The sequence below is a fragment of the Cottoperca gobio genome, unplaced genomic scaffold, assembly GCF_900634415.1.
Source record: "Cottoperca gobio unplaced genomic scaffold, fCotGob3.1 fCotGob3_172arrow_ctg1, whole genome shotgun sequence".
NCBI classification, from domain to species: Eukaryota; Metazoa; Chordata; class Actinopteri; order Perciformes; family Bovichtidae; genus Cottoperca; species Cottoperca gobio.
In genome coordinates, this window is record NW_021166821.1 from 39,303 (window position 1) to 52,492 (window position 13,190).

The window sequence follows — 13,190 nt, forward strand, 5'->3', positions numbered from 1 at the left end:
CAAACAGAAATCAACATTTAAGTCGTAAAACGTGCTCTGAAGGTTGAGAAACTCTGCATTGATGGCTTATGTCAGAGAATATTATACGATAATTAAACCAAAATAGCCTGTTGTGAAAGATTAAACAGGAAGTGCAGATATGCAGCTCACTAAGATAAAGCGTGTGATCGTCTGTAAATTAATAATCTGGTTTTTCTACTTGGCAGTTTGAAGCTTGTAAAATAATTCATATGAACTACAAAAACTGGACAATATTCATAGTGAAATGTGTTCATATCGTCCTCTTCACTGCATATAAAAAAAAACAACATAGTGTCACATTTTTGAAAACATAATGACCCACAGTCTAGAAAAGACTTTTATTGTTTCTCATCATCCGTCAGCTGCTCTGATGATATGAAAAACTAAAAAACTTCATTTGGTCCATTCGTGGTGCAGATATGTCTCAAACTTTGGCCTAAAACACGACAAGTATGAACAAACTGAATTCAAAACCACACAACTACCAGATACCCCGACGTTTTAAAGTTCAAATATTCTTTTTAAGGTGATTACCTCCTTAAAAAAAAAGTTTTGAAGTTTGTAATTTTGCTTCCTCAGACCGACTGCATTTTTAACATGTAGCGCCTTAGGTAGATTTATTTTAATTTATACTTAAATGATAATTAAAGGTATTGTTTGTCTTTGCACGTTCAGCAACGAGCTGTAAACGGGTTGACGACACACAGCTGATGCACACAAAACTAAAGCTTTGCAGACAATAAACCTCCAGAATATAAGTTATTAATTTGTTCACAGAAGAAATTAAAGCACATCTTGAAAGCACAAATTATTCACTTTTGCACTCTAACATTTATATTCCTAAAAGCTTATTTTTAGTGCACAGAATAATGTGAAAGTTTGCACAAATTATAATCTTGTGCAAACTAAATTACGACTCTTATGCACAAATAATCTTGCATGTCCAAAATATATTCATGACAATTTATCTTTCCCACAGAAATTAAAATCTTGTGCGCACAAAGTGATGGATGAAGATAATAATTAGTGCGTGCACATGATAAAAATAATATATCAAATATTTCAGGAGTTCAAGAGCTTCATAAAATGCCTACAACAGCATTTCAGGACCAATCAATACATGATGAAGATGATGATGATGATGATGATGATGATGATGATGATGATGATGATGATGATGAGAGTAATACTGATAAATCAATCAGATAATATCCAAACGTCAAATCTCATTTGATGTTTCAACGCTGTAATAATCTGCAGGTTATCAAACAATCAGAAGACAAGATGTCAGATTCTGCACGTTCAGCCGACCTGCTGAGGAAGAGGAAGATGTTTCTTATGTTTGCATTCCGAGAATAAAGTCCAACTTTCAGCATCTGCACCTAAAGCTCGTAGTTTTATTCATTCTCTAAAGTTTGAACTTTATTCTTAATCTTCCTCCTCTGATTCTGTTACTTCTGTTTGGCACTAACACTGAACGTTTGACTTTCCTTAAGCTTCGCCGTGCGCTGAATCAAAGACATTAATTGCAGCAGCTGATCACTGCGTCACTTCTTCTTGTTGAGTTTTGGGGATTTGGTGGTTGGACTGTAACTACGTCAGAGAATCAGCTGTTTGAGTGAAGTTGGGATTAAAGGGAAGTCACTAAACTCAATGCACAACACGGACGTGCAGGAGGTGTGACGAGGAAGTGAGAACGGCTGCGTTCAGATCAACTCAACTACATTCAGTTGCAAGAAAGAGTTTACAGCCGCTGAGTCTGCAGCAGCTGGTTCCATCAAAGACCTGCAGACGCTCACGTAACAACATCTACGGACTGAAGAAGCTCTGCTTCACTTTGACACCAAAGTGTTTCTGTAAAACTGTTGATGCTTACAATGAAACGAACAAGGAAGCAGGTAGTGTCAGGACACTAGAAGACGTCACATGGCGGCATGAGGAGAACGGTGTGAATGAAGGAGTTGAACACCAGAGTTCAGATTTCTGTGACGACTCTGACGTGATAATCTCGAGGATTTCTGTCACACAAAGGGAATGTTTATAACATAAATCCAATATGGCTTCATTGTAAGGAGCTGGATCCTGAGACTGATCACGCTCAACCAAGAAATTCTGATTTATTTTTGTCTGAATTTGTTCAATTTCTGTCTCCAGTGAATCATATGAAGTTGTCATGTTCTGTGTATTAAATCTCAAGTATGGTATCAATAAAATACCTCATTACGTTCCAGTGAGAAGGAGGGATTAGTATAATTAAGAATGAACACTTATTATTTTAGTTTTTGAGTACATACTGACTACATTAACATGCCCAACATGTTCAGTTGTTGCCTTTATTCCAATACAGACAATATTCCTAATATGCTGCTTTGTTGTGCAAATCCAAAAACCAGTTGATGCAATCTGTAGTCGGTTGAGCAGGAAGTGAAAAACAACTGTGTGCGTGCGCGCAAAGATGCAACTAACAATTATTTTCATTTCGATTAATCTGCAGATTATCTTCTACAGTAATGTTTGGTGTCAGTTTCCTCAAAGTGACGTCTTTAATTGTCTCCAGATCTTTTCTGTAACGATGAAGTGATTCTATAAATAGTTGGAGTTAATTTATTGTTGCAGCTCTACAACTCTGAGAGTTGAGAGAGAAACATGAGGAACACACCTCACACACCCTAACACACCTGAACACACACCTGAACACACCCTCACCACACCTGAACACACACCTCAACACACACCTGAACCACAGCTCACCACACCTCAACACACCAACTAAACACACCTCAACATACACCTAACACACACTCAACACACACCTGAACACACACCTAAACACACACCTCAACCCACACTCAACACACACCTCAACACACACCTGAACAAACATCTCAACACACACCTCACCAAACACCTCAACAATCAACCACACCTGAACACACACTCACCCACACCTGAACACACACCTCAACACACACCTGAACAAACATCTCAACACACACCTGAACACACACCGCAACACACAACTCACACACCTCAACAAACAACCTCAACAACACTCACACTCAACACACACTTAACACAACCTGAACACACACCGCAACACACAACTCAACACACCTCAACAAACAACCTCAACACTCAACACACACTAAACACACCTGAACACACCTCTTAAACACCATCAGACATGTTTTTGGATCTGCACAAAGGTAACGTTTGCTGCATGTTAACGTGGATATTAAAGGACTTTCACTCAGAAAACTAACAACGTTAAGTTTCACTTTACAGAACAGTTCAACCCAAACCACCGTCTTCTCTCAACGTAAAGTTGTTTAGTCTCACAGCGTAGAAAGCATCTATAATAAACGCAGGAGAAGATGAAGCAGGACCTTCTGTTTAATCTGGTGATAACATTGTGAGAGCTGATAAACAGGAATAAAGAATGTTGTGCAGTCAGTGAGAGCGTGCTGTAACATCTGTTATTGTGACAGTGACATTGTGAATGCTTCAACATCCTCCAGAGGTCCTTTACCTCCAGTGTTCTCCTCACACAGCCATGTGCTCCTCAAAACAAAAAACCGCCGCAGCGCCATTTTGCTGGCGTGAGAGTGACTAATGCTGGTAATGTTCCTCTGCAGAGGAAACACTGAGCTCAGATTCATCGGTCTGTCTCTGCAGCAGCATCCTGACTGAGCTCAGGCACACAAAACACATATTTACCCACTAATATTTTCAAATACCAAATGTCCCCGACTGAGGACGCGTGGGACAGTACGAGCCTAATCAAGCATGGACAACAACCGCAGTGAGAGATCAGCGTCAGGAGGGAGGACTCGTTGTTTCCAGATGTTCAGACTGTGCAGCAGATCTGGTTTCCAGCAGCATGTGTTTGGTCCCAGGATCAGTTCGGCAGTGTTTGTGCAGCCAGAGGACGTTTTTAAACTCCTCTGGCGGTGGCAGCGGAGAAACAGTGAAGAGCTGCCGACGATGCTGCAGATCTGCTCTGAGAGGTTTGGAGCCGACAGGACGTGCAGCTGCTCGCACACTGAAGTCCTCGGTGTCGGGATGTGGAGGTTTTGCAACCTTGAAATTCAGGCCTTGTGATGTTTTTTTGTAATATTTACATTAAACAAGGTTTAGTGATATTCTATATTTTCGATAATTTCTGAGAAGATTGTTTTTTGTGCTGTAACGTTTAAAGTTGATGTTCTTTGTTTACCAGCTTTAAACTGACAGATATGTTCCGGGAGTTTGATGAACTGATCTGTCTGCACATCTGTTACATGACAATAAGAAAAATATAGAATATCAAAAAAAGGTAGGAACCAACTGGGAAATCCATCCCATAATAGTGAGTCACTTGTCCTCCACAAACAACATGTGAACATCTGTGCCGCCGCCGCCGCCCTGTCTGCCAAGTGTTCTCATCTGTATCTTTAAAATAATGAGTCTTCTGACCGGACACTGTCCTGTAGGTATCAATCATTCATCGGATCTACTCTTAAAGGACATTCTGACTCTTATGCTAACTTATTGTTGCAAAGATTTGTGAAACACGACTCTATACAATAACCTAAAGTATGCTAAATGTTAATCTACGAGTCCAAACGACAGTAATTAGCTCCCTGGATCAGCTGCTGTCGATCGTGCAAACTCTTATTATAAATATTTATCACTGTAGATGAATACGTAGTTGACTAACCAAACAGCTAGCTTGGTTAGTCGCACATAAGTACAAATGCTGCATTCGTGTGGTGTCAGAATAATCTGAAAAATGAGTTCCTGACTGGGAAGATTGATGTGATCGCCGCTCAGGTTGAGTTGACGTCGTTGGGTTTATATATTGCAGATGAATGTGACGTAGATTTACGAACATAAACAGCTGTGTTGTTTAAACGCTAAAATAAACACACCTACGACTTAAAGCTCATCGAGCACCAAAGTGTGTGCGTTTACTTCCAGTCAGATTCAGAGTGTTTGAGCAGCTAGTTTGCAGATTAGCTCGTCAAACATCCGACAAACCGAACCGTCGTGCAGCTTCAGCAGCTGATCCAGGAGCTGTTTACTACTTTAGATTAAGAGACAAATGTTTGTTTCTCCTGCAGTGTGACCCACTCAGACTGACCACAGTATGTAACTAGTACCTGCAGATGTATGACAGAAAAGACTGTTAGTTCTTCGATCTCCATGCAAACAATCCACATGTGGCTCGTTGTGCACCGCAGCCATGTGTCATGAACCAGGACGTGAGTTTACGTCGACCCCACGATATATATTCACATCTTTGTCTGAACTTTGAACCCTCTTGTTTTCCAGGCGTGCATCTTTATGGCAGGAGAAGAGAAGCTGCACATTAAGCTCTTTGTCTGTTCGACGGGAGGCACTTCAGTCAATTCTATAATGAGACGGGCTTCAAGGCACTAGAAACTAATTTTAGATATCTATGAAATTTGTTAAATATTACTGCTTTCCTTCTTCAAACTGTTTTAAAAGTCAAATGCGAGAAAAAGAAATTGGGTCACAATCACATAAAAATGATCCCATGCCACGTCATCGAAAGATCAAAGCTTCAAGTAAATGAAAAGGAGGAAGTTATTTCTGAAGTGTCTTTTTTAAAGAGATCATCAGAGATGTCTCTTCTGATTTGTTTTCTTCTCCTTTTTGTTTTTTAGCAGATTTGTCCCTCCAGTTAGCTCCGTCATGCACCGTATCCTGTCGCTAGCGTGACAATAATGAGGAGAATCAACGTCATCCCCGAGCTCCCCAAGTCCCTCCACAACTGCAAGCAATTTAATACTGTAGTCATGCATTGAGTATACATAGCTATACCATAGCTAATTAGGCCATAATGCTTTAGTATTTTTGACATGCCGTGATCTTCGAAAAAGAAGTGTTCCTGTTCCCTTAATGTTTTAACATTCAACATGTAAATGCTCTGAAATAACTTAAATTATAACAATAAATAGCCAGTGCACTTTTGGTGAAAACAAATGAGAGAAAGAAATTCCAGGAGATGAGGGTAAAAAAAAAGTAAAAATGTTGAAAATAAAAATGAGGTAACGTCTTGTGCATGCCAATATAAGAAAAGAGTCTCCACATGCTTTTATATAAAGGAGTGTTGCATGGCGTCTTACAGGGAACCTCCAGCCGACCTGTAGCAGCAGCAGCAGCGGTGCAGATAATCCTCCACGAGGCTCGGCACACTTCTTGTTTGTTTCTGATAAGGTGCCTGAAAAACATCCGTCGACATCTGGCGTTGAGCTTTCCAAAATGTGTCGCTGGATGTGCCACAGAAAAACACGCCGAACGTCAACTGTAATCCACTCGCGATGCGTCGTCGACGTGTTCCTCAAATCTCAGCTGTTGTTGATTTGTTGTTGAGTCTTTTGCACAAAGCCTGGTAGGTGTCGGGGAGGCTTTTGGATAAATTTGTGTAAAAATGAGTTAATTGTGCCCAAAAATTGCAAATTAAACTCAATATTTTAAGTGATGTGTTTAGCATGTTCTATGTTCAACTCTCAAACTTTTCTTTTTGCAACTTCTGTTAAACTTCGTATGTTTTTTTATCTTGTCTTATCTTGTGTGATTCTTCATCCTTGATGAAAAGTGCTACACAAATAAATTCCCCTTGAAGGAAATTAATTCCCACAAATTTACTACATTTTGCTGTCAAATGACTTAATTTGCTCCTTTCTTCTCTCGCCCGTCTGTGTGCATGAAAAGATGTTTTTCTCATCTGAATTCATGTCAAACGAGCTTTGAGTCCATAAATTACATTTAAGAGACGTCAGAGAGAAGAGGAAGTTGTGCTTTAACAGCCTGAACCTGAAGAACATTTTGTTTCTTGGTCAAAAATCAACATCCAAGCAAAGAGAAGATGGTAGCACTATTAAAGTGGCATCCCATCAATTTAGTATTGCATTTCAATAAAGTTTCAGAACCAGAATATTCTGACTTTAGTCTCAAGTTTGGAGCAAACTCCAGAACACTGGTTTGTACATTTCCCATAGTGCAACTTGTTAATAACTCGTTAGACCCTTCTTCCCTGGAAAAAGCTGATTTGGTCAAAATCTTAGCAACAGAGGTCAAAATATCCTCAATTAAGGCCGCAACTAAATATTACTTTCATCATCGATTAATCTGCACATCATTTTTTCTAGATTAATCGATTTAACATTTGGTCTATGTAAAAAAAAAACAGTGAAATGTCCGTCCAAGTCCCTCGAAGTCCAAGGTGAAGTCTTTAAATGTCCAAAGATTTTCACTTCAATCTAATAGAAAACAGAGAAAAGCAGCAAATCTCCATATTTGAGAGTCTGGAAACGACTTTAAAGACATTTTTGCATGAAGAAATTACTTGTTTATCAAAATACTTTACGTCTGTCGACTTATCGTTGCAGCTCTATCCTCGGTGACGTCTTCTATTAGACCCCCCCCCCCCCCCCCCCCCACACTGCTTTCAAACTGGTACAAATTCCTAAAATGCGTGAATAATTTATCAAAAATGTTCCCCCGACACCTGCGGATCTTTGCGCTGTTGCCTAACGAGTCTGTCGTCGTGTTTATCGTGAAGTAACTGAGCCTCTAATTCCTTTAAATAAATTAAACTGTGTGCCTGGAACTTTTTAAAGTCTTCACACATGTTTGAATTAATCAATGCAAAAGAAGAATAAAATGCACCAATGGAGATAAAGCATTGAGATATTTTCTACAATATTTACACGGGTGCGCTGGACGCCGGCCTCACACGTCGGTGAGCAGCTTCCCCTTGTTCACACAGTTCTGGATGGGCGCCGTGCAGTTGGCAGTCCTAAGGTTTGCTTCCCTAAAGTTATCGATGCTGTTCTTCATGTCCTCGTCTATCTCCATGTACTCCGACTTGCTGACCGCGGAGGAGCTGCGGCGGCTCGAGTTGGTGTCCGACGCCAAGTTCTGGTTGCTGACGTTGAGCAGCTGCGCCTGCTCCTCGCCCTCCGTCTCCCGGTGGTAGAAGTAGTTGAAGTTGGACACGATGACGGGCACCGGCAGGGCAATGGTTAACACTCCGGCGATGGCGCACAGCGATCCGACAATCTTGCCTCCAATGGTCACAGGGTACATGTCCCCGTAGCCGACGGTCGTCATCGACACCACGGCCCACCAGAAAGCATCCGGAATGCTGGTGAAGAACGACTCCTTCTCCTCGGCCTCGGCGAAGTAGACGGCGCTGGAGAACAAAATCACACCGATGAAGAGGAAGAAAATGAGCAAGCCCAGCTCCCGCATGCTCGCCTTAAGAGTTTGCCCCAAAATCTGGAGCCCCTTCGAGTGTCGGGACAGTTTAAAGATCCTGAACACCCTGACCAGGCGGATGACCCTGAGAATAGCTAGAGACGTGGCCTGTTCGCCTCCTCCTTTCCCTTCCTTCTGGTCCGGGTCGTCGGCCAGCTCCGTACCAAGTGTGATGAAGTACGGGATTATAGCCACGATATCGATAGAGTTCATCATGTTTTTAAAGAATGCCGCCTTGCTGGGACACGCGAAAAACCGCACTATCAACTCAAAGGAAAACCAGATGATGCAGAGCGTCTCCACCACGAAGAACGGGTCGGTGAGGAAGTTTGGTTTGTAATACACGGTGATGTTCCCCACGACGCGCATCCGCTGCTTGGGATCCTCCTTCAGCTCTGGTAAAGTCTCCAAACAAAATATGACTATTGAAATAAGAATAACCATCACCGAGACAATGGCGATCCCCCGGGCGGGCCCCGAGCTCTCTGGATGCTCAAAGAGGAGCCAGATCTGTCGTTGGAACTCCTTCTCCGGGAGAGGTCGCTCCTCCTCCCGGATAAATCCCTCGTCCTCACGAAACTTCTCCATGGCCTCAGCGCCGAGTTCGTAAAACTTTATCTCCTCCGAGAACATATCCAGCGGCACGTTCACCGGCCTTCTTAGCCTTCCTCCGGACTGGTAATAATACAAGATGGCGTCGAAACTCGGGCGATTCCGGTCAAAGAAATACTCGTTTCTTAAAGGGTCAAAGTAGCGCATCCTCTTCTTGGGGTTCCCGAGGAGGGTCTCCGGGAACTGCGCGAGGGTCTTCAGCTGGGTCTCGAAGCGCAGCCCCGAGATGTTGATGACCACGCGCTCGCAGCAGTCATGGTCGTCGTGGTCATCGTCGGGCGGGTACAGGTCCTGCGGGTGTCCCGGCAGCGTGGATGTCTCGTCCATGTTCTCGGTGGACACCACGGTCATCCTTCCTGGCGGGCGGAGGACGGGAAGAGGAAGCGGCGTGAAGGTGAAGGACAGCAGGTCGAAGAGAAGGAAGCCTCTACTGAGGCCGCGAGCTGTGCAGAGCCTCCCTCGCCACCATCATCATCGTCTCCGAGCTGAACATCTTGTTTCTCTCAGCGATGCTTCGTCGCCTGCAAGAGGAAACAAAACCGGTCTCACAAAAGATCTCGCTTCTCATTGTTTTCAGCCGGAGAGAAATCCCACCATGCAGTACAGTAGCCTGTGCTGCATTTGCTGTATTTTTTTACCGCATACATCAGTATTCAAGTTTGCTGCGCTTCTTCTCTGCGCACATCAGGACCTGCAGTTTCCCTCTCATGCATTCACCCACATACACATCTAACACATTAACATATACAACCTTTAAATCTTAAATAAGCTTCACAAAGATGAATAAAAATGTACCTGTGCTGAGTTGGAGAGCTGCAGCAGATGGGAGGAAGGTCCTCACCGGTGCACACCTTTTTCCCCCTAACTTGGGTTTAATACTGATATCGTTTTACAGAATGTCTGAAAAATTAATAGACTATGTTGTCTTGGTCAACATCCGTATCCTCTTGGTGTAGGTTTTCAGCGTCGATCGCAGCAGCCCGCAGGAGGGGGAGGCTTCAGACGGCTTCGGTCGCGGCTCAGCTGCAAAAATCCTGAGTGACAATGTGTTAAAATCATGCTGGAAATAAAGGAAACCAGGAGGGAACAGGAGGAATACCGCTGGATCGAGCTCCCAGTGTGCCGGCTAGGACTGGGAGGACTGGGAGGACAGGGGACTGCAGCATCAGCAGAAAGCAGCTCGCTCCTGTTTTTTTGCTGCGGTAAAAAAAAAAAAAAAAAACATAAACCGCGGAGGCTTTGGAAGGTTTAGGATCCAGAACTATAGCCGCACACAGAGGATGTATGTCCGGGCATTTAGAAGCATATTGCAGGATTTCATGTGGAGAGGAAAAAGAAGTGAAGGAGGGAGGAAGGGAGGGGTTAGGAGAGAGTGAGGGGAGGGGGGGGGGTTTCGACGCAATGCAGACAGACTGTAAAACACAGTTGGCTCCACAGAATCTGCAGCTCTCACAATAATACAGCAGGTCGCTGCACGATCCGCGAGTTGTTATTAGCTTGTTAGAAACAAAGGATTGTAAATACATTGAACGTGCAGCTCTGCATCAGGTGATGTTTAAATGTGTCTGCAGGTGCTGAACACACTCGAGCTGCTGCTTTCTGACTGCAGGAATCTGCAGCTCTCAGAACCACTGAGCGCTTTGCGACAGTCGGGCCTGCGTGTTGGTGTAAATACCCCGGTGTTGCTATGGTAACAGGGCGAAACCAGCACAGTGCTTTATTTATTTTTTTATTTTTTTATTCAACCGGTGATGTCTGAAAACTACATGACGGAAAGAATCCAGCTAGAAACTGAATGTTACATATCATATATGTAATTAGTAATAATTATTATCATAACTTTATTTATACCTTTCAAAACATGTTGCGAGATATAGACTAAGTTATATGTGGAAGATAAAGACAATAAAAGTCAAAATAAAATATAAAATATTTTAATTTGATCGCATTTTCATCCAAAAGTACACTTTCATAGTTCATCAGATTCATCCACCGATGTTCTGTGTGTTGCTGCATTAGTGTTTTTATTTGACAGCAGATGATATTTACTGATCTTTGATAATAACAGTAATACTTAGCTAATTAACAAAGATTTATAACATCACATTAACTTCAAAGTTGAGTCTTTTTGTCTAACAGGGATCTGCATCACATCTTCTGTATCTGTGTAATAAAAGATATTAAAGCAATAATAACTTCTGAAAGAAGAGTGTTTTGTGTTATTATAAAATGAATATTCCTGTAATCTGGTGACGGAAGTCGACAGTTATTACGCATTAATCTGCGATAACAAACGTAGGATTGAGTTATTTGAATGATAAAACCTGGAGTAGTTTTGAGCAGGAAGTTTATCAGCTCCGCTCTGAGGTCAGGATCTAAAAACACATTTATCTCTTTATGTGGAGGATTCATCAATTATCTTAATAATAAAGCATAAGATATGAAAAGACTTTAATACGCTTCGTTTAATCTTTAAAACGTTTCAGTAACTTCCTTAAACTTATCAACAGTGATCAAATCATAAAGCCTTCATGTTCATCACATTAAAGGTCAAACATTAATGTCTTTGTGTTTAAAGTCAGAATTTATAGAATTGTGTTTTTTAATTCAGATTGTTTCTGCTAATAATTTTGGGAACTTTGTGAAACTTCTCAGTCGTTAAAAGTCTAAATTTGGACTTTGAAGGATTTTGTTCCTCTTGGAAAACTAAAAGTGTTGAGATTAATCTTCCAATTCTCTGATAAAGTAAACATTTTAATGACAAACGTTTTTCTTCAGGGTTTATGTGCAACATGTGAATCTGCGATGAACGCAGCTCCATGTCTGACATTTGATCCTGTGTTTATTTATTCTGCTTCACTCACAACAAGCTGAAACACAAAAACTAAAGCATGAATCAGAATCATTTTAATTCCTTGTAGGTTTCCACTTACAAGGAATTTGCTCTGGTTCGTTGGTGCATAAATACAAAACATTTAAAATTAACAATATATAAAAATATAAGCAGTAAGGGTAATGTACAACACACAACACAAGGACAGCCGGCTGAGCATTACGTTAATGTAACGTGTAGAGGATGGGGGGGGAGACAGTGTCAGTGGGGGTCTCTGACCTTATTGATGAGGCCGACTGCAGAGAGGAAGGAGCTGTTCATATGGCGTGTGGCTTTGATCCTGATGGACCGCAGCCTCCTCCCGGATGGAAGTGACTCAAAAAGTCTTTGTCCAGGGTGGGAGGGGTCAGCTGCAATCTTACCTGCACGCTTCTGGGTCCTGGAGGCGTGCAGGTCCTGGAGAGATGGCAGATTGCAGCTGATCACCTTCTCCGCAGAGCGAATGACACGCTGCAGTCTGACCTTGTCCCGGTCAGTGGCAGCAGCGTACCAGATGGTGATGGAGGAGGTGAGGATGGACTCGATGATGGCAGAGTAGAAGTGCACCATCATCGTCTTTGGCAGGTTGAATTTCCTCAGCTGCCGCAGGAAGTACAACCTCTGCTGTGCTTTTTTAATGAGGGAGGTGATGTTCAGCTCGACGATGGTGCCCAGGAAGCGTAAGGACTCCACAGAGTCCACAGAGGAGTCACACAGGGTGATTGGGGCAGGTGTGGCTGGGCTCTTCCTGAAGTCCACTATCATGTCCACTGTCTTTAGAGCATTGAGCTCCAAGTAGTTCACACTGCACCAGGTCACCAGTCGGTCAATCTCCCTCCTGTAGGCCGACTCATCCCCGCCCGAGATGAGGGTGGTGTCGTCCGCAAACTTCAGGAGCTTGACAGACCGGTGACTGGAGGTGCAGCGTACAGGGAGAAGAGCAGAGGAGAAAGAACACAGCCTTGGGGGGATCCGGTGCTGATGGTCCGGAAGTCAGAGACATGTTTCCCCAGCTTCACGTGCTGTCTCCTGTCAGACAGGAAGTCTGTGATCCACCTGCAGGTGGAGTCAGGCACGCTCAGCTGGGAGAGCTTGTCTTGTAGCAGATCTGGGATGATGGTGTTGAAAGCAGAGCTGAAGACCACAAACAGGATCCTGGCGTAGGTTCCTGCGGAGTCCAGGTGCTGGAGAATGTAGTGGAGGGCCATGTTGACAGTATCGTCTACAGACCTGTTGGCTCGGTAGGCGAACTGCAGGGGGTCCAGGAGTGGGTCTGTGATGGATTTGAGGTGGGACAAGGCACTCAAAGCACTTCATTACCACAGAGGTCAGGGCGACGGGTCTGTAGTCATTTAGTCCTGTGATCCTTGTTTCTTTAGGGATTGGGATGATGGTGAAGGCCTTGAAGCATGCTGGC

The 13,190-nt window shown here is 43.0% G+C and overlaps 1 protein-coding gene across 1 annotated transcript; it reads right to left on the minus strand.

Moving 5' to 3' along the window:
- Positions 1-7,515: 7,515 nt before the first annotated feature.
- LOC115004715 (potassium voltage-gated channel subfamily A member 1-like) lies at positions 7,516-10,426 on the minus strand. Its single transcript, XM_029426397.1, has 2 exons — positions 9,697-10,426; positions 7,516-9,422 (listed from the first exon to the last, which is right to left on the minus strand). The coding sequence occupies exon 2, from the start codon at positions 9,250-9,252 to the stop codon at positions 7,762-7,764; it is 1,491 nt and encodes a 496-aa protein (XP_029282257.1). The 5' UTR covers positions 9,253-9,422; positions 9,697-10,426; the 3' UTR covers positions 7,516-7,761.
- Positions 10,427-13,190: the final 2,764 nt, after the last annotated feature.